Raw genomic sequence first — 27,264 nt, 5'->3', positions numbered from 1 at the left:
GGCAGCCAGGTGTTTAACCCCTCCGTGGGTAGGGGGGAATGCCCCGGGACTCGGTGAAGGCGACAGGAGGGTGCCGTTGGGGGATAAGGGTCACTTGCGTACTCACTCAGTCTAATAACGCTGACACCGACAACTGTAGTAAACCAAAGTTCTGGACACCGCTGCCGCTGGGAGGGAGCACGCCTGGATCCCGTGCTTGTTGGTGTTGCCTGTTAGTCTGTGACCTTTGCTTGGCACCTTTGTCTTCTAGTTGGTCCCTTTAGTGTAGAACTAATCGGGTCCCGCTCACCAGTATGGCTAACTGGGTGAGCTTGCTCTCAAGGTTCACGCTTGGGATTTTCTTGATCGTGTAGTGGAAAGTTCTAGCCCCCTCGTTGTGCTAGTACCCCGATTTTGGAGTGGGTGGAGAACGGATCTTAAAGGCTCCGTCCTCGTCGGGTAAATTGTCAGGACGCCTGAAGCTACTCCCTGACCTAGGGTCACGTACCTCACCGTGCCCTGGCCCCTGCCCGGAGATGGCACAAGGCCGCCGGCTGTCCTCCTTGACAGTCCGTGCCCCTTGTCACGATCCCCTGCGAGCAGGGTTCCAGCTCCTACCAGGTCCAGACCAACGTCTGTCACCTATTAGTCTCAAGGAGCCGTGCTCCTAACCTCTCCTCTCGAGAGTCACTCCACAACTGAACTGCTCCTGACACTGCTGATCCCCCCTTAACCAACCCCCCAAGTGGGCGACCCTATTCCACTCAGGCCGTCCACTGGTGTGTCTGGTGGGTGTGGTGCAGAGTGTTCCTAAGATTTTGATTAGCTTGTTCTTGGCAACACCAAAGGTTAGGGATCGGTAACCAAGGAGGTGGATACTGCACAGAAGGGCAGATTGCACAGTACCCGGTGACGTCCTGATAGGCCTGGGCATCACATTCCCCCTTGGTTAAGCGTAGCTCATCCCCGACCTACAGGACATCAGAGGTTTATTTTTTTTTTTTCAATTGGAAGAAAAAAGGGTAAAACATTTACTTACAAATACATCCCACATTAGGGAGGCTGGTTACTTAAATGTTACTAAACTTTATTAAGAGTTCATCTCCCAACGGTGGAACGCTACCAGTTTCAGTAGTAGCGGGGACTCAACCTGCTCTGTTGCAGCCCCTTCCTGCGACAGTCCAGTCCCAATGTCCCGGATCCCAATAACCCGCCACCCAAACAACCTGACCTCTGGATACCTATCCACGGGTCCATGACCAGGTTAAGGTCCCAGGTCTTGTGTTAGATGACTCTGGTTGGCACAGGAGGTGCAACTATGTACAATACACAAGTTCGTGTTGATCACGCCAGTCCTGTGAAAATGGTCCATTTTTACTATGTTTGTTTTATATATATATATATATATATATAACAAAGTCCATGTACCGGGTGTACACACTGTAAAGAATCTGGTTGCAAATTAGGTAACTTCTGCATTAATTTAAACCCTGATTGACTATGCACTTATTCACTAACCTTTTCCATATGGAAAATAACAAACTGTGAAAAACAATAAACGAAAATACCAATACCTAACAGTTCTATGGCATCGTTAAACCACTGGTATTTTTCAACATTCTTAAACTACCGGGTCCCGTAGCCACGCCTCTTTACGGCCACGTACTACCAAGCTCTAAGCACGAGACACTGCTCTCTCAAATAATCCAGCACGGTCACATATTTTTTTAAGGTTTTACTGAACTGGTTAAGAAGGATGCTGCAGAGCTGGGGTCGTAGAGCTCACTCTTTCACTGTGAGAGTGATCGCTGAGGGTTGTGGGATCTCAAAACCTGGAAGTTCCTTTTGGGGGACATTAGGGACACTTTTGGCACTGCATTATATTTAAAAAATTCACTAATCTGTGGCTCTTCACTGTTTTAGTAAATAATAAAAGCAGCCACAGATTTGTTATAAGCACTATTTAAGGGGAAAGTCATCAAACACATTGCACTAGAAACTGGGGGATATTACCCCTGTAACAGTGTCAGCAGCAGATCCCCCATAACAGTGCGTCATGACAACATTTTTGCTTCAATCGTTTTCCCTATTTTTCTCCTTCAAAACCTAGGTATGTCTTATGGTCCGAAAAATACGATGAGTTTAAAAAGAGAGAGAATTTTTCTTTCCCTCACCAATTCTTACTTGAGCAATTGTAGCTGATTTTTGGATAAACCCTTTGAATTATAGTACATCATGATGGCTTCTCCCATGTGACTCATCTGACAACAGGACCTGATTAATGATACAAAAAACATTTGGCAAATTCTGAAAACAAGAGAGGCTGCTCCGCTCTGGTGGTTTTCTGATTGTCGGCAAGACTTGATTTACCAGTTACACATTTCAATTATTGCAGCTTCTTCACATGTTTAACAAGATGTGATTTCTGACAATAACATTTTCCACATTCACAACATAAAAATGGTGTATTTTGTGTGATTTTTTTTTCATGGTAAACAAGACCTGATTTCCTAGTAAAACATTTACCACATTCTGGGCATGAAAATGGCTTCTCCACTCTGTGACATCTTTGATGAACAACAAGGTGTGATTTCTGAATAAAACATTTCCCACACTCTGAACATGAAAATGGCTTCTCCCCTGTGTGATTTTTCTGATGTCTAACAAGGTTTGATTTCCGAATAAAACATTTCCCACACTCTGAACATGAAAATGGCTTCTCCCCTGTGTGTTTTTTCTGATGTTCAACAAGCTGAAATTTCCGAATAAAACATTTCCCACACTCTGAACATGAAAATGGCTTCTCCCCTGTGTGTTTTTTCTGATGTCCAACAAGTTGTGATTTCTGAATAAAACATTTCCCACACTCTGAACATGAAAATGGCTTCTCCCCTGTGTGATTTTTCTGATGTCTAACAAGGTGTGATTTCTGAATAAAACATTTCCCACACTCTGAACATGAAAATGGCTTCTCCCCTGTGTGATTTTTCTGATGTCTAACAAGGTGTGATTTTTGAATAAAACATTTCCCACACTCTGAACATGAAAATGGCTTCTCCCCTGTGTGAGATCTTTGATGCCAAACAAAATCTGATTTCCGAATAAAACATTTCCCACACTCTGAACATGAAAATGGCTTCTCCCCTGTGTGTTTTTTCTGATGTCTTACAAGGTCTGATTTCTGAATAAAACATTTCCCACAGTCTGAACATGAAAATGGCTTCTCCCCTGTGTGATTTTTCTGATGTCCAACAAGGTGTGATTTCCGAATAAAACATTTCCCACACTCTGAACATGAAAATGGCTTCTCCCCTGTGTGTTTTTTTCTGACGTCTTACAAGGTCTGATTTCTGAATAAAACATTTCCCACAGTCTGAACATGAAAATGGCTTCTCCCCTGTGTGATTTTTCTGATGTCTAACAAGGTTTGATTTCCGAATAAAACATTTCCCACACTCTGAACATGAAAATGGCTTCTCCCCTGTGTGTTTTTTCTGATGTTCAACAAGCTGAAATTTCCGAATAAAACATTTCCCACACTCTGAACATGAAAATGGCTTCTCCCCTGTGTGTTTTTTCTGATGTCCAACAAGTTGTGATTTCTGAATAAAACATTTCCCACACTCTGAACATGAAAATGGCTTCTCCCCTGTGTGTTTTTTCTGATGTCTAACAAGGTCTGATTTCTGAATAAAACATTTCCCACACTCTGAACATGAAAATGGCTTCTCCCCTGTGTGTTTTTTCTGATGTCCAACAAGTTGTGATTTCTGAATAAAACATTTCCCACACTCTGAACATGAAAATGGCTTCTCCCCTGTGTGATTTTTCTGATGTCTAACAAGGTTTGATTTCCGAATAAAACATTTCCCACACTCTGAACATGAAAATGGCTTCTCCCCTGTGTGTTTTTTCTGATGTTCAACAAGCTGAAATTTCCGAATAAAACATTTCCCACACTCTGAACATGAAAATGGCTTCTCCCCTGTGTGTTTTTTCTGATGTACAACAAGGTGTGATTTCCGAATAAAACATTTCCCACACTCTGAACATGAAAATGGCTTCTCCCCTGTGTGTTTTTTCTGATGTCCAACAAGGTGTGATTTCTGAATAAAACATTTCCCACACTCTGAACATGAAAATGGCTTCTCCCCTGTGTGTTTTTTCTGATGTCTAACAAGGTCTGATTTCTGAATAAAACATTTCCCACACTCTGAACATGAAAATGGCTTCTCCCCTGTGTGAGATCTTTGATGGAAAATAAGATCTGATTTCCAACTAAAACATTTCCCACATTCTGAACATGAAAATGGCTTCTCCCCTGTGTGTTTTTTCTGATGTCTAACAAGGTGTGATTTCTGAATAAAACATTTCCCACACTCTGAACATGAAAATGGCTTCTCCCCTGTGTGTTTTTTCTGATGTCTAACAAGGTGTGATTTCTGAATAAAACATTTCCCACAGTCTGAACATGAAAATGGCTTCTCCCCTGTGTGAGATCTCTGATGCCAAACAAGATCTGATTTCCAAATAAAACATTTCCCACATTTTGAACATGAAAATAGCTTCTCCCCTGTGTGAATTTTTTGATGTCTAACAAGGTGTGATTTACAAATAAAACATTTCCCACACGCTGAACATGAAAATGGTTTCTCCCTTGTAGGAGCTGTCTCATGTTCCACATCCTTTCTGTAACTTTTATTTTGATTACAATTCTGTGATAATTCGTAATTTTGGACTTGTTTGAAAAGATCAGATGATAAAGCTTTCCAATGAAGGACTGGAGGTATATCTGGGACAGCAGCATGCTCTTCATATGTATTATGTGTGATAGTTTGATCATCTGTTTTAAATTTTGAAGATATTAGATGTCCATCTGAACTCCTGATACAGTCATCGGCTATAAATAAACACAATGTTATTATTTTTTAATCATATAATTTCGAAAGTAGATTTAGTTTTTTAACCATAACATCAGAAATTAAATTAGGAAACAAATTATTCTGAATTTGTTTTTCAATTTCCAGATCTAAGAGTTACATCTTCGTTCTCTGGAATGTGCTACAGTAAATAATCTGATTGATTGTCACAATGTGACTGCAGGATAATGAGGGACAGAAGGCTACTATACTGTCCCTCACGCTAGGGGACCCTAAACTGTTCCTAATCTCTTGATTACCCCTGAATATGGAGATGCCAGAGTCCTGTGACTGTAGGATAATGAGGGACAGGGGGCTCCTATACTTTCCCTCATGCTAGGAGACCTTAGCTATCCCTAACCTCTGGATTACCCCTGAACGTGGAAGAAGGGGTAGGAGTAGGATGGAAATACAGATTAAGACAGACGGTAAAACCAAATTTCAGACACACCGCAAACTCACAGAAATAAACAGTGAGATACTAAGGAGAAAAGCAAGAGCAGGAAGGCAGAAATAACAAGGGTTAACACCACAACTGCTCACAGCAATAATTCACAACAACCACTAGTTTGTATCACAACACCTCACCACACTTGTATAGGTAAATTATAGCTGGCGTTAATGGAATAGTCCAGCCAGCATATACAGAAGGGGAGCGAAAGATACTGGCTCCCCTACAGCATGTAATCAAAGACATTAACAAGGAGCCCAGCAAAGAATAACTCTTGCTAGTTTTACTAAGTATGTGGTTCAACACCTGCGTCTCACTGCATTGCTCACAGACATCAGAGAAGTTAGCAGAGTGCCAGAATCTGTAATTTCCACAGATCCTGATACCGCCATGACAGTTGGCGATGGCTGCAACCGTCTGGTTGTGACATTGATCCACAACATAGACAATTTCAAAAAGGTTTTTTTTCGAAGAAGACAGATGCCAAATATTTAATGGGTTTGTCCGGGAGTGTAACATTGATGGCCTATCCTTAGGCTTTGTAACCAAAGCAGGTAGCAGGGTCTGTGCAGATAAACATTAGGTCTCCAATTCATCAAGACCGGCGATGTACAATGAAAATTGATGTCAGGGACTGGCGTAAGATTTCTGGCATAGGGAACGCCGCAGTTTGTTATGAATTAGAGAAGCGGTGGCATCACACCCTTCTTCTGGCCTAGCTCTGCCCAATTTGGCAAAGCTGGTTAAAATTGGCGTGAAACCTCCAAAAGTTGCACAATTTATTTTTTGTACATTAATTTATTATTGACTGTAGAATGGCTATGATGTATCAATGTTTGGAATCAGCGGTACAAAAGGATGTTGATGAAATAGAGAATCATGACTGTAAGGCACTAGAGTGTTAATAAGTGCTGAGAAAACCGTGCAATGTAAAACCAACAACGGTCATCGTAATCAAAGAAAACATGAGACTATAACAATATAACTCTACAGTGCAGCCAGGCCAACCATCTGTCCTTATAAAATCCTTCTCTGGTCTTCTTTCCAAGCTTATTGAGCAATTCACTGGAGGTAAAAAAGGGGTTTTCAGGTTCCATCTGGTACCAACCATCAATGATGTATTTATGTATTTACTATTGTCAAGACCAACATAATCCAAAAGCTCAAAAGGACCCATTGGGTAACGGGCCCCCAATTTCATTGCAAAATCCATGTCTTCCTTGGATGCATGACCTCTTTCATGAAGATGCACAAATTCCATTAGGTATGGTACCAAAAGACGGTTAACAATGAAGCCTGGGTTGTGTTTACATGACACAGGCGTCTTTCCCAGTGCTTTACTGAAGTTTATGAGAGAGTGAGAAGTTGTTTGGCTAGTCATTGTTGTCTTTAATCAAATATTTTTTATTTTTCATTAAATATACAAAGCCAATGTCAAATTTTCAGCAATAATAAACATAACTACAAACTTTCCATTCCCAACAACCCCTCCCCCCTCAGCGTACATATTACCCACATCTATATAAAAGATATCACATTTGTGCCTTTCAGTGACATATATTGGAATGTGTAGAACCAGGTATCCCTGCTCAGAGACCAACATCTCCCAGCCCTAATATTTATCCATACTGCAACCACGGATTCCACAGTCTATCAAAAAGTGCAAGTTGTTTCCTTTTCCCATATATACTTCTCTCCATCCAAGCAATATGATTAAGATATGCGATAAATTCCCCTCTAGTCGGTGGGTCCCTCTGCATTCAATGTTTGGCAATTACTTTCCTGGCCGCATACAGCAATCTGGCTATCACTATTTTAAAAATGTTGTCTACTCTGATTTCCTCCACATAACCTAGGAGACATACCAAAGGTTGTTTGGGAAGTTTGCATCTATAAGCTCCTTCTATTTTGTTAAGAACAGTTATCCAGAAAGACGTCAACCTGGGGCACGTCCACATCATATGGAAGATGCCGGCATCGTCTCCATTGCACCTAGGGCAGTCAGAGTTACTCCTCAGTCCCATTCTACACATAATTAGTGGGGATCTATATGCCCTATTCACCACATACAGATGGGACAATCTTGCTGGTTCATTCATTGATAATTTCGGTATGTACTCCAGGACACTTTCCCACACCTCATCAGTGATCCCCTCTATCTCTGCCTCCCATTTAGTTCTAGTCCTTACTGGGTGGTTAAGCAAATATGTATGCAATAGATCCCTATACAATATATAGTTGATATGATTCCTCTTGTGGGCACACTACTACACACAAACTTCAATACTAGGTCTGCCTGAACCAGCAATGAATGCTTAACCCCCTGAGCCGCTACTGCATGTGCCATTCGTTTATAGTGGTACCACCCGGATGGAGATACCCCAAATTCATCTTGTATTTGTGTAAACCGCTTCAAATGTCTCTGGTCTAGAATATGCCACATATACCATATACGTTTACGTGCCCATTCCTTAATTTTGTCTATCTTATATATCTCAGAGCAGTTATCATTTTCCCCACACCGAAGTGAATTCAGTTATTGCCGTAATCCCCCTCATCTGCTTGATCTTTCTCCAAATTCGGTTCATCAAATTAAGTGTAGGGCTTGTTTTCCCTAGTCTCACAAATGATCCGTCCTCCAATCCTAACACCAATGGTTGTCGATGTAAAACATGCCCCAACAATCTAGATGCTGTATCCACCGCCACTAAATTCGCCCATCCCCTGAAATGTTGACTCTGAGCTGCCAGATAATATATTCCCAGATTGGGTAACGCTAACCCTCCCTCGTCCTTTGGTCTCTGCAACGTTTCAAGTTTGAGTCTGGCTTGTTTGTTCTTCTATATTAGAGCATGGAACATAGAATCAATCTCCTTAAAGTGACTCTGAGGGATCCAGATAGGAGTATTGTGTATCACGTAGAGTATCATGGGCATATGTACCATTTTAATAAGATTAATCCGTCCTATTACTGATAAATAAAGCTTATTCCAAGCAGTTATCTTACTACGCAGTTGGTTCAGCAAAGGGACTAGATTAATAGTGATGTAATTCCCAATTGGTAAAGATACCTGTATGCCCAGATATCTAAACTGGTCCACAACCCATAATCTGTTAACCTCATCACACGAGGTCGACCAGTCTATTCCCGCGTCCACCTGGAATAGGTTTATTTGGTCCAAATTATAGTCAGTCCAAAGATCCTTCCGAACCGTTCGATCACCTGCATGGCATGGCTCAATGATGCCCCTGGGTCTCCCAATAATAACAGAATGATGACTGCATAGAGGGCGATCTTTTCTTCTAGAGGGCCATATACAAATCCCTTTATGTCTCTGTTCTGCCGTATAGCAGCCGCCAGTGGTTCCACCGCTAGACTAAAAAGGAGAGTCGAGAGCGGGCAACCCTGACGAGTACCCCTTTGTAAGTCCACTGTGTGTGACAACATTACATTAATCCTCACTTTAGCCACTGGTCTAGCATATAACAGCTGTATCCAAGATATAAAGTTAGGGCCAAATCCCATATGCCTTAGCACTTCCCATAGATACCCCCATTCCACACTGTCAAATGCCTTATGGGCATCTAACGAAGCTATCACCCTCTGTCCCGGATTGTCCACCGTTAGCTGCATGTTAAGGTATAATCTTCGTATATTTGTCGCCGTATATCTACTAGGCAAGAAACCCGACTGATCTGGATGAATTCGAGCAGATATCACTTCTGTTAATCGATTAGAGAGTACTTTGGCCAAAATTTTAACATCAGTCGTTAACAGTGAAATAGGCCGGTATGACTCGGGGAGTTATCCTCTTTAGGTATTACTGTTATTATCGCCTCCCTCATAGACGCTGGCAGTGTCCCCCGCTCTCTTACCGCCTCCAAACCATTCAACAAATTGAGTAAGAGTATTTCTTCCAGAGATTTGTACACCTCCACCGGCAATCCATCCACCCCCGGGGCTTTTTCATTTGCCATGCCATGCAAAGCTCTCTCCATCTCCTCAAGTGTAATAGGGGCCTCCAGACTGTGTCTCTCTGCCTCTGCTATTTTGGGTAATGTCATTGTATCTAAGAAAATCTCTAGGTCCTGCTGTCTCGACACCCCTCTAGTGGAATACAATTCCTCATAAAAGGCTGCGAACGTGTCCAGAATATCTTTCCCCTCCGTGACCAAATCTCCAGTTGTGGTGCGAATGCAGTGTACAAAGGATGGTTTTCTCTGGGCTGCTGTCACCACCGACAACAGCTATTCCACCTTTTCTCCCTCCGCATAGAAGTTCTCTCTGAAAAGCCCATTTCCTAGCTGCTTTCTCCAATACCACTTTATTAACTTCTTCCTGAGCTGCTTTTAGCTTTTTCCTATACTCTGGTGTGGGCTGTGCTACCATCTCTGCTTCTGCTCCCTTCAAAGCCTCTAAGCAATCAATTTCCCCTTGTCTACTACCAGACTTACACCGGCAAACGTCTCGAAATAAAAGGCCTCTAAGGTATGCCTTCATGGCGTCCCAAACTACCAAAGGATCTGTGGCGTCCCTGACCTGGTCAGGCACCACAGAGTATTGCACCCATGCTGGGGGCAGTGCTTTCAGGTAATCTCCAAAGGCCAGGATGAGGTGCACACACAAACACATAGTGACCAGGTCTCCCACACCATTAGAAGGGACCCTTGGGTAGCCAGAAGGGGTTAACTTTCAATTCCCATCAAGGGGTGTGCTCAGAGGCTGGTTGCTAGGAAGCAGGGCAGACAGGAAGAGAAGGAGGAGAAAGGGGTTGGGAGCTGGGTGTTCAGGAGTGTGGAAGGGAGCAGAGGGGCTCTCATGCTAGCCAGGTCCTGTGGAGTGCAGTAGCTGAAAACTGGGGAGAAAGGGTACCTGTGTGTCGGCCTGAAAGACACCCAGAGAGAGAGGTGGCTGAGTAAGGAGATCCCTGGTATTCCAGCACGCAAGGGGAGACAGGTCCCCAGAGCAGGCAGCAAATCATCCAGAGCTGCTCAACCTTCAGGTGGGGGTACTTCATGCTCTCACTACCACCACACAGAGTCCGAGCCAAGCAGCAATCACCGGGCCCATAAGGGGACAGGGCCAGAAGCCATCCCACCAAGGTCACGCTGCTGGCAGACGGGCCAGAGAGGGGAGCGGGGTTTAGAAACAGCTTCCCTGGAGGAATCCTACCACACTTCAAGCAAGGGATCCTCCCAAACAAAAGGAGTGCAAGGAGGGAGAGTGGACAGCTACCCTCAGAACGGCCTTCTGGAATTCCTGGTTCCACCTGGTTATCGCAGTGTCGCCCGGGCATCTCACAGTGACCACCAAACAGTGAGTAAACACGTTAAAAGACTTTTTGAACTGTGTTTGAGTCATTCTGCGACCTGTGGTTCCACACACCTACACAGGGCCCTGGGGCTTGCCTCACTCTCAGGAGGCTATTACAACTGACTGCACCCACCATCAGTCCCAGGCATCCCTTAACCTGCAGTGGCGGTCTCCACTGGCCGCAATTCTGAGAGTGGCGTCACGACAATCCCAAAACGAAGGTTCCCTACCTGTGACCAGAACCGTCCCACCACGTAGAGTCCCTGAAGGTAATGCACCGCTACACCGCACCTGTGGGGCTTCACAGATCTGCACTACCTCTATTTAAGGCCCTGTCACACACACACACAGACAAATCTTTGGCAGATCTGTGGTTGCAGTGAAATCATGGACATATTGTTCCATTTGTACACAGCCACAAACCTGGCACTGATTGTCCACTATTTCACTGCAACCACAGATTTATCTGTGTGTGTGACAGGGCCTTAAGGGTAAAATATTCCAGCATCTCACTAGATATACTGTCCATGTCAATACTATTTAACGAAACCGGGTGTAACTTCCATTCTCTTGTTAGTCTCTCCCCCACTCCTCGTTTTTTAATAGATACCAGGATTGGATTATGATCCGATATTACTCTAGTCAGATATTCAACATGTGCAATCCCAGAATCCATCAGATCATTTCCCAAGGCCAGGTCTATACGTGAAAGTGTACCAAGGGTCGCGGAGTGACAGGAAAAACAGGTCACCCCCAAATTTCTTATCCTCCAAACGTCTATCAACCCCAATTCTTGGATAAAGGTACCAAACGCTGTCGCACCATCACGTTGCGTCTCCCGTGATTTTTTGCTCCTGTCCCAATATGCATCTATATCAGTGTTTCTCAACTCCAGTCCTCAAGACCCACCAATGATCTGTTATCAGGTATGATATGTTTTCAGGTTTTCCTCAAGCAGACTTTCAGGATTGCCTTAAGGTTGCACAGGTGATGGAATTATTCCCTTTCTAATATCGAGGGTAAACCTGAAAACATGATCTGTTGGTGGGTCTTGAGGACTGGAGTTGAGAAACACTGATCTATATTATTATTATAGTCACCGACCATGAAGAATGGAAAATTCCCCCATTTAGCCGAGCGCTCTCTCACCTCTCTAATTTTGGCACTAGTGTAAGGCCCTCTGTGTCTATCCATGTCTCCACTTCTTCATATTGGGCGGCTCTATGAACCAACATAGAGACCCCTCTAGCATAGGTAGAGAAAGTAGAATGATATGCCTTTTGCACCCATCGTTTGTTCAGTACATTCGTCGTTTCACTTGTCAAATGCATCTCCAATAAACACATTACTGATGGTCTCTGGTCTAGCATATATTTTATCATTGCATCCCTTCTACCTCTATCTGACAGTCCCCTTACATTCCAACATAATACTTTAATCTTCTCTCCCATATTGAATATCACCGGTTATCTTTATACAGGCATCCTGTCCCTCTGTACGCTGAGTCTTCCCCTTCCCTAGCCCTCCCCTTAGAACCACCCCACCAAAACTCCTCCACCTCCGATTTACATCTTTAACTCCCTTATGAGGAATGAGGTCTATCTGTCCTTGACCGGTCAACCTCTCTCCTCTTTTTCTCCCGTACCAAACCTGTCTCATCCTAGTGAGCAGAACCCCCTAACTCACCTCCCGCCTTAACCATATTCGTTTTCATTCACAAATTTCATATAATGTAAACAGTTAACCTGAAAATTTGAAAACTTAAATATTTATCAATCGCCGATGCACGGCCATAGAAAAAATAATTATTATCCTCCTCCTGTCATTGTCCAGCTTATTGTTAGTGAATTCCGCTGTCCCATCTAACATTCAGGAACAGGAGGAGCAGGAGATCAACAATGATAACCCGGTAGGAAAAAAAAAAAAAAGGGGGGTACTGTCTCTGCAACAAAGATGGGCCTATGAAGTTTCCTCCTCTTCTAGCGTATGCAATTGCTTATGAATAACCAGTCTTGAATCCTAGAAAAATCACGAGATTGCAATATCGCTCATAGCCAGCTTCTATCCTTCTCAGGTTGCTTGCGGGCTTCCTTGCATTGATGTCTGTTACATCTCGTGGCTCTCCTGAGGCAAGGACTGAGGCAGTCTCCCATTCCTTGCCTGCCACGAGCACTCCTTCTCAGCAGCGCCGAAGGTCTGCCAGACTGCGCAGTGTGCAGGAGATACCTTCTCAGAGAGGCAGCAGAAGGGTGACACCTAGTGGTTCTCCTGTTACAAGGAGTGAAGCGGTCTCCCATTCCTGGCCTGCCGCAGACTCTCCTGCTCAGTGGCCCCGAAGGTCTGCGAGGCTGCGCAATGTGCAGAGGTTTACTGCTCAGGGAAGCAGTGAGATTCCCGTTATCTCTGCACATTGTGAGACCGAGGATCCCGCCTCTATTTCCCAGAGGCAGGAGGGTGAGCATGTGCAATGCGTGGTGGGTCCTGATTCGCTCACTGACGTCACACGGCTTGATGACAAGGCTGGTGACGTAGTGAATCCTGACTGGCCAGGCTGGGACGTCGTGGACCCTGATTGGGTCAAGTCCGTCATCTCCGCCTCGCGCCCGCCCTCGGGTGGAGCTGCACCTCCTTAAAAGCTCCCCCTGCCATCATGGCGGCGCGCGACCGTCCTTCTATGTTTGGATGTCTGGCAGCGTGCTGCCACGCCACTGCTCAGGCATTACTGTCTCTTGTGGGCTTGGCCCTTGCTGCTCCGGCAGTACCTCGTTTGCAGGCCGTGTTCCTGCCTTGCTGCTCCGGCAGTACCCCCGTCAACAGGCCGTGTTCCTGTCCCAGGTGAGCTCCTCAAGTCTCCATTGGACTCACCTGGTTATTGAAAGCACACGTGCGTGGGCACCTCTGTGCTACCCTCGTGCCATATTCTTGTGACTTCCACTGGCACACGTGCGTGGGCACCTCTGTGCTTCCCCGTGCAACAGGTACACCGAGCCGTGAGATCTGTGCCATACAACCCTCAGGGGTTAGGGCAGATCGGTGTACATAGATCGTCTGTGACATTCCAGACGATCGCTAGCAGCAACCCGCTCACTCTTCACCCACCATAGCGGCGGTCCCTTACACCGCACAGTGGACCTTGACCGGCGGAAGCAGTCCATTTCCCATCTTGGCACGCTTCCCCGGGTCCCCCTCGTAACATTACGGTCGCGCCAAAGGTCTGGCTATGGCTGAAGAGCAGCAGCAGTTGCTGCGTTATGTGCAGCAGTTGGAGTCACGATTGGCAGCAGTGGAGCAGTCTTCCTCCGATAAGACTACTCTGACGACAGTCGCCACCCAGGCGGCTACCCAGGCTGTGCTATTGGGCGGAAGGTCTCCTCGCCTTGCGCTTCCAGAGCGCTTTAGCGGCAACAGCTCTGAGTGCCGTGGGTTTATAAACCAGGTTACCACCTACTTAGAGCTGTCCGCGACTCTTTACGCTACCGAGAAGGCGAAGGTAGCCTTCGTCCAGTCCCTGCTCACAGGGAGAGCGCTGAAGTGGTCCACGCCGTTGTGGGAGCGCGGAGATCGTGTGGTGAATAACTTAGCAGCTTATCTTGGGGCCATGAGAATGGTGTTCCTCGGGCCTCAAGTCACCCACGATTCCGCGCTGCGCCTCCTACGACTTCGGCAAGGGTCTGCTTCAGTCGGGGACTTTGCTGTACACTTTAGGACACTGGCCGCAGAGCTGGACTGGCCGGATAAGGTCCTTGTCCCTGTGTTTTGGGAGGGCCTGGCAGGGTTTGTCAAAGACGCACTGGCCACACGTGAGGTGCCTGCCACTTTAGAGTCCTTGATTCAGGTTGCCTCTCGCATAGACATCCGCCAGGCGGAGCGAAGGCTCGAGGTCTCTTCAGCACCCACGTCTTCTCGGCCTAAAAAGCGTCTGACTCCTGTCTTCCATCAGACAGGTCCCCCAGCCAGTCCTGTAGGCGACTCCGTGGAGTCAATGGAAGTGTCCAAGGTGGTCTCCTCTGCCCCAGGTTCTCGGTCTTGTGTCATCTGCTTTTCCTGTGGGCAGAGGGGACACATAGCTACCCTATGTCCCAAACCGTGGGGAAAAGACAGCGTCTAGTTTCTATCAGAGGGGGGACTCTAGACGCTACTTCTCCCTCTAGGTTGACTATCAGCGCCCAGTTGCAGTTCGGCACTACTCTCTTCTCTGCCCTGGCTTGCTTGGACTCAGGCGCTGAAGGCAATTTCATCTCGACCTCCCTGGCAACCCGATACTCAGTTCCCCTGGTTCTGTTGCCCAAGCCACTCAGGGTCCGGGTAGTCGACGGGTCCATACTACTCGATCCTATCACCCAGATCACCATCCCTCTCAGGATGGATGTACCACCGGGACACCATGAGCAGGTGTCCTTCCTGGTGCTTCCAGGGGGGACGGATGAGATCCTACTGGGTCTTCCCTGGTTGAGACAGCATGCTCCTATACTCAACTGGGCAACAGGGGAGATCTCATCCTGGGCAGGATCCTGTAGAGAGCACCTCGTGACTACCGAACCACCCGCTACCATTAGGTCGGTTGGGTCCTCAGGGAATACTGAGGGGCCGGGTTTACCGACACCTTATGAGGCCTACAGGGATGTCTTTTCCAAAAGGGCCGCAGATACTCTTCCTCCCCACCGGCCATATGATTGCCGAATAGACCTGAAGCCAGGCTCCGAGCCCCCTAGGGGCAGAGTGTATCCACTCTCTGCTCCAGAGACGGAGGCTATGTCCAAATATATTCAGGACAGCCTGGCGAAGGGGTTCATTCGCAAGTCTATTTCACCGGCTGGTGCAGGGTTCTTTTTTGTGCAGAAGAAGGAAGGGGATCTGCGCCCCTGTATCGATTACAGGGGATTAAATGCAATCACAATCAAGAACAAATACCCTTTGCCCCTCATTACTGAGCTATTTGATCGATTCCGCGGGGCAAAGGTCTTCACAAAGCTGGATCTACGCGGGGCGTATAATCTAGTGCGAGTCCGAAAGGGCGATGAGTGGAAGACCGCCTTTAACACCAGGGACGGTCACTACGAGTATCTAGTAATGCCCTTCGGACTCTGCAATGCCCCCGCCGTATTTCAAGACTTTGTGAATGACATTTTCCGGGATTTGTATCTTTCCGTGGTTGCATACCTGGATGACATTCTTATCTTCTCCCCCGATCTTACCACCCATCGGAGGGATGTCATCCGAGTACTTAAGAGGCTCCGCACCCATTCGTTATATGCTAAGCTGGAAAAGTGCGTTTTTGAACAGGAATCCTTGCCGTTCCTGGGGTACATAGTGTCCAGTCAGGGGTTAGCAATGGATCCGGGGAAGTTGGAGACAGTGATGAACTGGCCTGAGCCCCGCTCGCTGAAGGCGATCCAGCGATTCTTGGGGTTTATCAATTATTATCGCCAGTTCATTCCCAACTTCTCGACGGTGGCAGCACCCATTATTGCCCTTACCCGCAAGGGCGCTAATCCCAAAGCATGGACACGGGAAACGGTAGAGGCATTTCACACTCTCAAAACTCACTTCTCCAGAGCTCCCATCCTTCATCGTCCAGACATCTCCAAACCCTTCCTACTGGAGGTAGACGCCTCTTCGGTCGGTGCAGGTGCAGTCCTGTACCAGAAAAACGAACGAGGAAGGAAACATCCGTGTTTCTTTTTCTCCAAGACCTTTTCTCCGGCCGAGAGGAACTACTCCATAGGGGATAGGGAGTTACTGGCGATGAAACTAGCATTCCAGGAATGGCGGCATCTCCTGGAGGGTGCGAAGCATCCATTTGAGGTTTTTTCTGACCACAAAAACCTCACATACCTCCAGACAGCACAACGCCTGAACCCAAGGCAGGCCCGTTGGTCTTTATTCTTCTCCCGGTTCCGCTTTATTATCCGCCACCTGGCCGGTGAGAAGAACGTACGGGCCGATGCCTTGTCACGTTGTATGGTTGTGTTGGAGGAGGACGAGGAGGAGCCTCGTCTTATACTACCCCCGGACAGCTTGAGGATGGTCACTCCCACTTCTTTGGACCAGGTGCCACCTGGCAAAACCCTCGTTCCCCCTGAACTACGGAACGAGGTGCTATCGTGGGTTCATGCCTCCAAGGTCGGGGGTCACTTCGGGGTCAAAAGGACCAGAGACCTGGTGACCAGGCATTATTGGTGGCCGAGACTACCCCAGGACATACAGGAATATGTGGGAGCCTGTATGTCGTGTGCTCGGAATAAGCCGTCCCGGCAGAGACCGGCAGGTCTTCTTCACCCACTGCCAGTGCCGGATCGTCCCTGGGAAGTGGTAGGGATGGACTTCCTGGGAGATCTGCCCAAGTCAGCAGGGCACAGGGTCGTATGGGTCATCACGGACCACTTCTCTAAAATGGTCCACTTGGTGCCTCTCCCACGACTCCCGACGTCACGTGCTCTCGCCACCTTGTTCATTCGGCATGTATTTAGGTTGCATGGCATGCCTGACAAGGTGGTGAGCGACCGGGGTCCCCAGTTCGCGTCTCGCTTCTGGAGAGAGCTCTGTAAGCTCCTGCAGATAGAGCTGAACATCTCCTCCGCATACCATCCCGAGACCAATGGACTAGTGGAGAGGACTAATCAGACCTTGGTAACTTACCTCCGCCATTTTATATCCGCGCACCACGACAACTGGGCTAACCTCCTTCCTTGGGCCGAATTTGCCATTAACAATTCGGTCCATGAATCCTCTGGCCAGACTCCGTTCCTACTCAATAACGGACAACATCCCAGAATCCCGGTTCCGATGCCCATTACGTCACCCGATACTAGAGTGGAGGATTGGGCGACCAAGGCCCGGGAGATCTGGGATGATACCCAAGAGGCTCTTAAAAGGGCCAAAGACCGGATGGTGACAACGGCTGATGTTCGCCGCCGCCCTGCACCATCCTTCGCCCCTGGTGACCTAGTATGGCTGTCCTCTAAGAATGTTAACCTACGGGTACAGGCAGCCAAATTCGCCCCTAGGTATCTGGGTCCGTTTAAAGTACTACAGCAGGTAAACCCAGTGGCATATCGACTCCAGCTCCCTCCACGCTGGGCTATAGCCAACACCTTTCACGTGTCCCTCCTGAAACCCGTACGACTTAATAAATTCTCGGGGTCCCTGCCGGCTCAAACCGACTCCCCGTCCGACGACCCTGAGGTGGCAAAACTTGTGGAGACAAAAGTCATACAGGGCAAGAGGTACTACCTCGTGGAGTGGGCCGGCCGTGGTCCGGAGCATAGATCCTGGGAGTTGAAGGATCATATCCGCGCCCCGGGTTTGATAGCGGCCTTCGAGCACGGACAGGGGGGGGCCTAGACGGGGGGGTAATGTTACATCTCGTGGCTCTCCTGAGGCAAGGACTGAGGCAGTCTCCCATTCCTTGCCTGCCACGAGCACTCCTTCTCAGCAGCGCCGAAGGTCTGCCAGACTGCGCAGTGTGCAGGAGATACCTTCTCAGAGAGGCAGCAGAAGGGTGACACCTAGTGGTTCTCCTGTTACAAGGAGTGAAGCGGTCTCCCATTCCTGGCCTGCCGCAGACTCTCCTGCTCGGCGGCCCCGAAGGTCTGCGAGGCTGCGCAATGTGCAGAGGTTTACTGCTCAGGGAAGCAGTGAGATTCCCGTTATCTCTGCACATTGTGAGACCAAGGATCCCGCCTCTATTTCCCAGAGGCAGGAGGGTGAGCATGTGCAATGCGTGGTGGGTCCTGATTCGCTCACTGACGTCACACGGCTTGATGACAAGGCTGGTGATGTGGTGAATCCTGACTGGCCAGGCTGGGACGTCGTGGACCCTGATTGGGTCAAGTCCGTCATCTCCGCCTCGCGCCCGCCCTCGGGTGGAGCTGCACCTCCTTAAAAGCTCCCCCTGCCATCATGGCGGCGCGCGACCGTCCTTCTATGTTTGGATGTCTGGCAGCGTGCTGCCACGCCACTGCTCAGGCATTACTGTCTCTTGTGGGCTTGGCCCTTGCTGCTCCGGCAGTACCTCATTTGCAGGCCGTGTTCCTGCCTTGCTGCTCCGGCAGTACCCCCGTCAACAGGCCGTGTTCCTGTCCCAGGTGAGCTCCTCAAGTCTCCATTGGACTCACCTGGTTATTGAAAGCACACGTGCGTGGGCACCTCTGTGCTACCCTCGTGCCATATTCTCGTGACTTCCACTGGCACACGTGCGTGGGCACCTCTGTGCTTCCCCGTGCAACAGGTACACCGAGCCGTGAGATCTGTGCCATACAACCCTCAGGGGTTAGGGCAGATCGGTGTACATAGATCGTCTGTGACATTCCAGACGATCGCTAGCAGCAACCCGCTCACTCTTCACCCACCATAGCGGCGGTCCCTTACACCGCACAGTGGACCTTGACCGGCGGAAGCAGTCCATTTCCCATCTTGGCACGCTTCCCCGGGTCCCCCTCGTAACAGATGTCTATCCGCTTCATGACGTCTCCCGGATCAAGAAAGAAGTGAACCTTCTCCAGTGCTACTACTCGTAGTTTTGCTGGGAAAATCATGGAGTATTTAACCTCCAGCTCTCTGAGTCGTGTCTTTACCCCTGTGAATTGCATTCTTTGCTTCTGTACCGGTACAGAGTAGTCAGGGTATATAGCTACTGGGTGTCCATCTATTGTCAGGGTCTCCATATCCCGTATCTTGCGCAGAATAATATCCCGGTCTCTGTAGTTAAGCAGCTTCGCCAGCATCATACGAGGTCCCTTGCCAGGTAGCTGCAGTTGCATTGGGACCCTTTCAATAGCGTATAGCTTAGTCAGATTATCGGCATCAATCTTCTCTTTAAGTCACGTTTCTATGAATTCAGTAGGATTTCTTCCCTCAGCTCTTTCCGGGAAGCCCACCAGTCTTATATTGTTCCTCCTAGAACGGTTCTCCAAGTCGTCCGTTTTTTGCGGCCATCTCAGATATCTGCTGCTGGAATTTTTTCTCTGCTTTTTGTAGTGCAAATATGTGATCCTCAGCTGTCCCCACTCTTTCCTCCACAGCACTGGTTCTCATATCAGTTTTCTTCTGGTCTTTTTTGAGAGTAGCTATATCTCCCTGTATTCCCAGCACCTGCTGGGTTAAAGTTGTGAGGGCCTGTTTGCAGAAGGAGACCACCTGAAATACATCCTTAATAGTGGGGTTCTTCTGTATTTCATCTGCTGCCTGCTGCTCTCCTGAATCCTCATCCTGTTTATCTTCCCCTGATTCTCCCCTTGCTCCTTCAGCCTCCTCCGGGTCTTCCTCCTCCTCCCATTTTCTTCCACCATCTTACCAGGCTCCCCCAGAGGTTCCTCGATTGCCTTGCATACTGTGCCAGCTTTGGAGCCGCTTCCATGCGGCACTGGCAGGCTACGTTTGCCTTCTCCGCCTCCTCTCTGACCTTGGCGCCATCTTGTGAGCCAGGCACTTTCCCCGCTCCCGCTTCCTTCTGCCGCCGCTTGGTCATCTCGCCGATTCAGGAGCTGGCACTTCTCCTGCTGGGAGTCGGGTCCTTCCCCTGTCCTCCGGTGCCACTATATCCGTCGGCCATGCGGTGGTTCCGGCGGTGTCACAGTGAGTCAACGGGAGAGTGTCTCCTCGCGTGCACTCACATCCCGGTCCAGGCTCCGCCCCCCCAGTCATTGGTGTCTTAATGACCTCCACCAGCTTCATCATTGGTACTGGATTAAAGAAATGCAGCCCTCCGAACTGATCCAGCCTAGTTGTGGAGTTGGCGATGTCAGCTATGAGGAAGTGTTGCTGGCAAATATGGTGTGCTCTGGTGCAAATTTGTCCAGTGTCTTGATTAGTGCATTTTTCACTTCCAGGTTTTCTATTATGACTTCCACCACCAGATCATTGCTGTGCACCACAGCCGCTGGGTCCGTGCTTGTGCTGAAGTTTGAGAGGGTTTTGCTGATGAATTGTGAATCAGCCTCAGGCTTGTCCAACATCTTCTTAGTGACCATTTTCAAGCTGTCTTCAATACTTTTGGTAAACTTTTTCAAGATGTCATCAGTCTGGTACACTAAAACAAGTGTGTCTGGTTGCTGCAGCTACCTGCGCTAACCTGACACCCATCAGGCCTCCTCCGATCACAGTCACGTGCTTGATAGTCAGCTTGTTTGCAGTGGCGCCGGAGGCCACACATTTTGCTATGAATTACCAGCAAGAGGAGGCCATATCTGCTTGTACTGCTGGGAGCTGAAGGACATGCGAGTGATGTCAGCACAGCGCGCCATGATGATTTAGTCGCACAATCTTTTTTCACAAGTCTGCGTTGCATAAAAAATTGATTGAAAAGTGATTTCTGTCAGAATTCTGGCATAATTGCTTTGAAGGATCAAGGTCTAGGTGTCAAATCTCCTTCTGTAGGTGTCTCCAATCCTTCCAGGGTAGTTTCCCAGTAATTCACATTCTCCAAAGCAATAATTTTATTAGATATTTTTTGGTAGTTTAAAAATGTGATATTTCAGTGTGTGGCTGTAACTCTTTTTTTCTATTATTCAGCTATCTACACACACACACACACACACACACACACACACACACACACACACACACACACACACACACACACACACACACACACACACCAGCCTGTCTCCTCTTCAGCTTTAGACTCCTGCAATTAAGAGACCTTTGGTCACATGACGTGATGTCAAAAAGGTTCTTAAGCAGTCCTATAAATGGCATATAAACACTGCAGCCGCTAGGAGAATGGGGGCCCTGTGTAATTGCCCAGTTTCCTCTCCCTGTCTACTAATGCCAGTCCTGCATGCCAGCCTGTGTCCTGGTCAGTTCTTTTAGACTCCTAGAATTAAAAGACCTTTGGGTATATCATGTCACGTGACTTCATAAAAGTTCCTTAAACAATCAACCTTAGAATACAACTGATGGGGACCCTAAGAGACTGGGGTTCCTGAGAAATTGCACAGTTTGACTCCTCCCAACACTGGCCCTGACTATAACTAGGGCTTTTTTTTAGGGAAACAGGGTATTCATGAACTCTCTGCAGGTCTTTGAGTTGCCTTCATAACTACTTAGAGAAGACACTAGAAACAAACAGCAGAAGAAGCCGAAGCAAAGAAAATACAGCTGAAAAAAGCAGAGCAGAAAATCTAAAAATGTAAATATAAAATGAGTGCAGAAAGTAAATGAGTAGATATCTCTTACTGGATAGATCTGGAGGAAACACATCCTGAGGAACATCGGGAGCTTCTTGTTTACAGTCCTGTGGGAGAAGAGGACGGGGACATCTCTCTGGTGTTGTCCTCTTACTGGATAGAACTGGAGGAGACACATACAGGGACTGAATTCATTCCTTACATACAGATAATTATAGGCCGTGTGTATTTAGTCCTGTCTATTACCTGGTGATGTGAGGGGCTGGGGAACCTCCATCATGACGTCCTTGTACAGATCTTTGTGTCCTTCTAAATACTCCCACTCCTCCATGGAGAAATAGACGGTGACGTCCTGACACCTTATAGGAACCTGACACATACAATGATACCGTCACCCCCGATCCCTTCATAGCGTTACTGTATAATGTCCCAGCATTCCCAGCAGTGTCACCTCTCCAGTCAGCAGCTCAATCATCTTGTAGGTGAGTTCTAGGATCTTCTGGTCATTGATGTCCTCATGTATCGGGGGGTGAGGTGGAGGCCCCGTGATTGGGCTCAGGGGTCTTCCCCATCCCTCAGACACAGGGGCCTGACAGCGCTCACTAGAGGTCTTCTTCACTACTGTGTAATCCTGGTTATGGAGAGACACAGTAATAAATCTCACTCCAGACATTTCCAGAGTCCTCACCTCTCCAGTTCGGTCCATCTGTTATTCCCATAGATAAGAATGATGTAATGTGACGTCATCAGAATCTCTCACCTCTCCAGTAAGCCGGAAGAGGATCTCTAGGGTGAGGTGTAATATCCTCTCCGCCATCTTGTCCCTGTCCACATCCATCCTTGATGGGTCAATTATTAGAATTCTCTTATATAGATCTCCACTGAGAGGATCCGATATTGTAGGGACCTGAATGGGGAGAAGATGACGATGTGACATCATAAAGAATCCTGTACAGTAATATAATTACTGGAGACTTTATATCCGATCACTGGCCGCAGAAATAACGCTAACATGTATGGCATGAAGGAGGTGTGCCGCCCCTGCAGCGGATCGCACCGCTCGGATCCGAGGGTTGGTGATTACTCGTGGCTCGAGGGCCGGGGCCACACTCAAATGGGAAAGGGGGATATTTACAGGGCAGTGGTATAGTTCGTGACGCCACCCATGGTGTACGGTAATTGGGAGTACCGCCGCTGCCGTTGGGAGTACCCGGGGTGACGGAATGGGGCAGCAAGGTGACGTTACCCTCCACTGGTAGGGGGGTAGGCCCCAGGACTCTGGATAGTGGTTATGGGGGTGCAGTGCGGGGGTCAGTTGGGTACTCACTCAGCAATGAAGCTGATGCTGACAACAGGGTAAACCAAGTCTCTGACTGCTGTTGCCTCTCGAGGGGAGCTCGTCTGGGTCCCGTCCCCTGCAGCACTGCCTGGTGGTCCGTGACCTGGCTCCTGGCACAAATTTAGAGTGTCCGTTGTGGCCTGGTAGCTTGGCGCTTGCCGGGCCCCGCTCCCCACTGTGGCTAAGTGAATGAGCCTGCTCTCAGGGGCTCACGTTTGGGATTTCAGTGGGCCGCTTACTAGGAAAGCCCTATCTCCCTCGTTGCGCTAGTGCCCCTGATCTCTGAGCTGGGTGGGAACAGTCCATAAAGGCCCCGTTCTCAGGTTAATTGCCGGGTTGCCTGATGCTTCTCCTCGACCTAGGGTCCGTGTACCCCGCTGTGCCTTCGGTCCCGGACCGGTGATAAGACCAGGCTGCTGGCCGTCCTCCTCAATGGGTTCTAGGCACCTAGCCTCAATCCCCTGCGACCGGGGGTCCGACTCCTCTAGGTCCAGACCACCGTCTGTGACCTAGTCTGCTTCTTCCCTGGGAGCTCCAACTCCCAGATTCCTCAGAGCTCCTCACAGCTCGAGGGTTACTACTCGACTGAGCTGACACCTTCCACCTCCCTGCTTGACCCCTAGGTGGGCGGCCCTATTCCTACTTAAGCAGCTCTCTGGTGTGCCTGACAGGTGTGGTGCAAAGTGTATCTAGGATTTGTGAATGCTGGTGGAGGCAGTACTGCAGGTTAGGTTCCCAGAACCATGGGGGTTGAATACTGCACGGGGAGGGCAGTTTGTGCAGTACCCTGTGACGACCCGAATAGACCAGGGCGTCACAAAGACAGTTCCTGGTTTTGGGCTGTAGAAACCGAAATGAAGATTCTTGATCCAATAATATTAAGAAGTGGCTTTTACTTGACATGTATGGCTCGTGACACTTTTATACTATTCATCTGTTTGCTTGTTTTAGGTTTTTTTTTGTATGTTTGCAGGTTTTTAGCTTTCCAGATTTTTTTGTCTGATTTTTAAACTGCAATATTTTTCAATATTTGCAAAATTACTGCATAATAATGACACTGAAAAAGACGTGGGTGTGTGGGAGGACGAGAAAACCAACCAGTGCCAGGAAGCTGCTGCCAAGGCAGATAACATAATAGGATGCAGTGAACGAGGCACAGATGCTCCGGACAAGAACAGTTTTGCCTCTATACAAGTCACTAGTGCGGCCACATTTACAATATTCTGCACAATTTCGGGCTCCAGTGAATGAGGAGGACATAACTGAACTAGAGCGGGTGCAGAGAAGAGCGACCATTAAAGGAATGGAAGGTCTGCACTAGGAGGACAGGTTAGCAAGCTTGGGGCTATTAATTTGGAAACACAAAGGCTACGGGGCAATTTTATTACAATGTACAAGTATATCAGGGGCATTACTGAGATATTTCTAATTAGCTTTTTACAACTGAGGCCTGCAATGATGACAAGGAGGTTCAATCATAATCACAGATGGGGATTCTTTACTGTAAGAGCAGTGAGAATATGGAACTCTCTGACACATGGTCTGATAATTCTTCATAGACTACAAACATTCAAGGCGGGCTTGGATGACTTCCGTAAAAAGTATATTATGGCAGGTTATCCCTACTAGATTTTGTGATGGGACATTGATCCAGGGAACTAATCTGATATTTTTAGTCATGAAGGAATTTTTCCCCTTGTAAGGGTATTCACACCGCCGGAACGTTTCCACTTATTTTAGCGTCATACCCACAAATGTAAATGTATTTTATTAGGATTTTATGTGATATACCAGCATTAAGTAACAAGTATTTGTGAAGTGTAAAGGAAATGATAGATGGTTTTCTACATATTTAAAACTATAAATCTGAATATTGTGACGTGCATTTGTATTAAGCCCCTTGTAGTATGATGCTCCTGAGTGACCAATTGCCTCCAGAAGTCACATAATTAGTAAATTAAGTCACCTGTATCATTTATTCTCAGTATAACTACAGCTGTTTTGTGAAGGTTTCACAAGTTTTGTTTCAGAACATTAGGGATCAAAAAGCATCTTGAAAATCAAGAAACCCACCAGACAGGTCAGGGATAAAGTTGTGGAGACAAGTAAAGCAAGGCTCAGTTATAAAAAAAATAGCCAAAGCTCTGAACATCTCACTAAGCACTTTTCAATCCATCATCCAAAAATAGCTGGAGTATAGTGTGGAGACATGAGGGTCAGTGAGTACGGTCGTCCGCTGGCCTGGCTGTCTTCAGAAAGACCACTCTGACCAGGGCTCATCCCACTGAACGCCCGCACTTCTTCCTTGTGGGCAGGACACTACTCAGACAACACAGGATGAGGGAACCACACCTTGGTAAGATGTTACTGGTTCACCAACAGGCAAACATATATTGTACATTTCCAGAAAGATCACAAGATGGTACAAGCGACAGAGTCTCTCCCATCCGTTGGCTCGCGAGGGATTAGATTCTTTGCGACTTCGGGGCTTCCTGGACTAACTATCCCAGTCAGCAGCGCCTCACTTTTGATGAGCACCCACTGAAAGGAGTTAGCGGCAAGCTTAGAAAGATGACTGAGCACAGCAAGATACAGCATGTAGCCAGGCAACTGAATTGTCCTCACCTGGGTTATCCAGGCACAATTGTGGGCTCAGCATTGAGCAGTGAAGCAGATCTGTGATCTTGCAGCTAAAAATGTGCATTTTAGGCTGAAGTCCTGCAAAATGAATGTGGAAAGAGGAGGAAAGTCCTTTTTATACCCCTCAGTTCTCATTTCAGAGTAATGTATCTTACAGGATTGGTGGGAGATGGCTGTTCTCTCATTGGTTCAATTAAATTCGACTGCATAATATTCCTCTAATTGACATAGTCAAACAGGCTGAGGCAATCAACATTTAACAGACAATATGGCTCTGGTCAGTCTGACATGAAACAATGGCTAACTTCTCTTGATTTGCCAATCAAAAGCACAATATGTCTGGCCTAATTAAGAAAAGTTCACCCCTCACACAAATCTCCAGATATTTGTTTGTCACACAAAGCACAACTGCAAAACTACAAACACATGGCCTTCCACCTAAACTGACATCCCAAGCAAGAAGAGCACTATTATAGAGAAGCAGCCAAGAAGCCCGTGGTCAGTGGAAAAGCAGGAGCGATCCAGAGCTCAGGGGGAGAATCTGTCCACAGGACAACTATAAGTCATAAACTCCACAAATTTGGCCTTTATGGAAAAGTGGACATTTTTAAAAGCAAAACATAAGAATTGAAAATTTCTTCACAGACGCCGTCATCCAATTTACCTGAGATAGAGCTGTTTTATAGAGTAGAAAGGGCAAAAATGTCACCTCTAGATGTGCAAAGCTGGTAGACACGTCCCCCAAGAGACTGGCAGCAGCAATTGCAGTGAAAGGATGTCCTGCAAAGTATTCACTCAGGGGGCTGAATACTAATGCACATCACAATTTTCAGAGTTATATTTCTTAAAATGTTTAGAAATCCATGTATAATTTCCTTTATACTTTACAAGAATAAACGTACTTACTACTTTGTGCTGTTATCACATAAAACCCCAATAAAATCCATTTGTTTGTGGCTGTAATGTGAAAAAATGTGGAAATGTTCATCGGGTGTGAATAGTTTTTCAAGGAACGGTATGTCTACCTTCAACCTAAAAACTAAATTTTGTCACGAATGTTCTCCAGTCCACACCCGGATATTTTATGTAGACCAAATATTTTGGTGCAAACTTGTCACCATTTAGGAAAACATGAGACTTTTTGCAGTAAAAGTCACAAACAGGTCAAAGGAAAAATACAAAGCGTTTCTATTATGCGCAAAACTCATGATCCAATTGGACCAATATGAAGAATCTGGACCAAAAAACATTAATACGAGAAGATAAAAAAAAAAGTGACTTAGAAAAACCCAACAGAATTGATGAGTTGGATGTAAGATTTGTGGTGCGGAGCCCGTTATACCGGCAGACGGGATGTGACCGGAGGCAGAAATATTCACAGAAGGGAAAGATTTTACACTTTGTAGATAAATCCTCTCTTCCCGGGATGTAACGGCCTCTAATGCCGGGATCACACGGCCGGATAAAGAATCATCACAGCTTCATCCAGAAAA

General features: G+C 47.3%; 2 protein-coding genes and 1 pseudogene across 2 annotated transcripts in view; all 3 read right to left on the bottom strand.

Moving 5' to 3' along the window:
* LOC142259166 (uncharacterized) overlaps positions 1–27,264 on the bottom strand; it is a 133,384-nt gene that overhangs the window by 105,489 nt on the left and 631 nt on the right. The gene's annotated exons all lie outside the window — the stretch shown is intronic.
* LOC142259180 (uncharacterized) lies at positions 1,486–25,835 on the bottom strand. Its single transcript, XM_075331682.1, has 4 exons — positions 25,757–25,835; positions 21,842–21,955; positions 3,015–4,879; positions 1,486–1,521 (listed from the first exon to the last, which is right to left on the bottom strand). The coding sequence occupies exons 1-4, from the start codon at positions 25,833–25,835 to the stop codon at positions 1,486–1,488; spliced, it is 2,094 nt and encodes a 697-aa protein (XP_075187797.1).
* Positions 6,321–20,907, bottom strand: LOC142259181 (hydroxyacyl-coenzyme A dehydrogenase, mitochondrial-like; annotated as a pseudogene).

Source organism: Anomaloglossus baeobatrachus (assembly GCF_048569485.1).
Source record: "Anomaloglossus baeobatrachus isolate aAnoBae1 chromosome 5 unlocalized genomic scaffold, aAnoBae1.hap1 SUPER_5_unloc_3, whole genome shotgun sequence".
Classification (NCBI taxonomy): Eukaryota; Metazoa; Chordata; class Amphibia; order Anura; family Aromobatidae; genus Anomaloglossus; species Anomaloglossus baeobatrachus.
The sequence above is the reverse complement of the archived record's forward strand: the minus strand, read 5'-3'. Positions and strand labels throughout refer to the sequence as shown.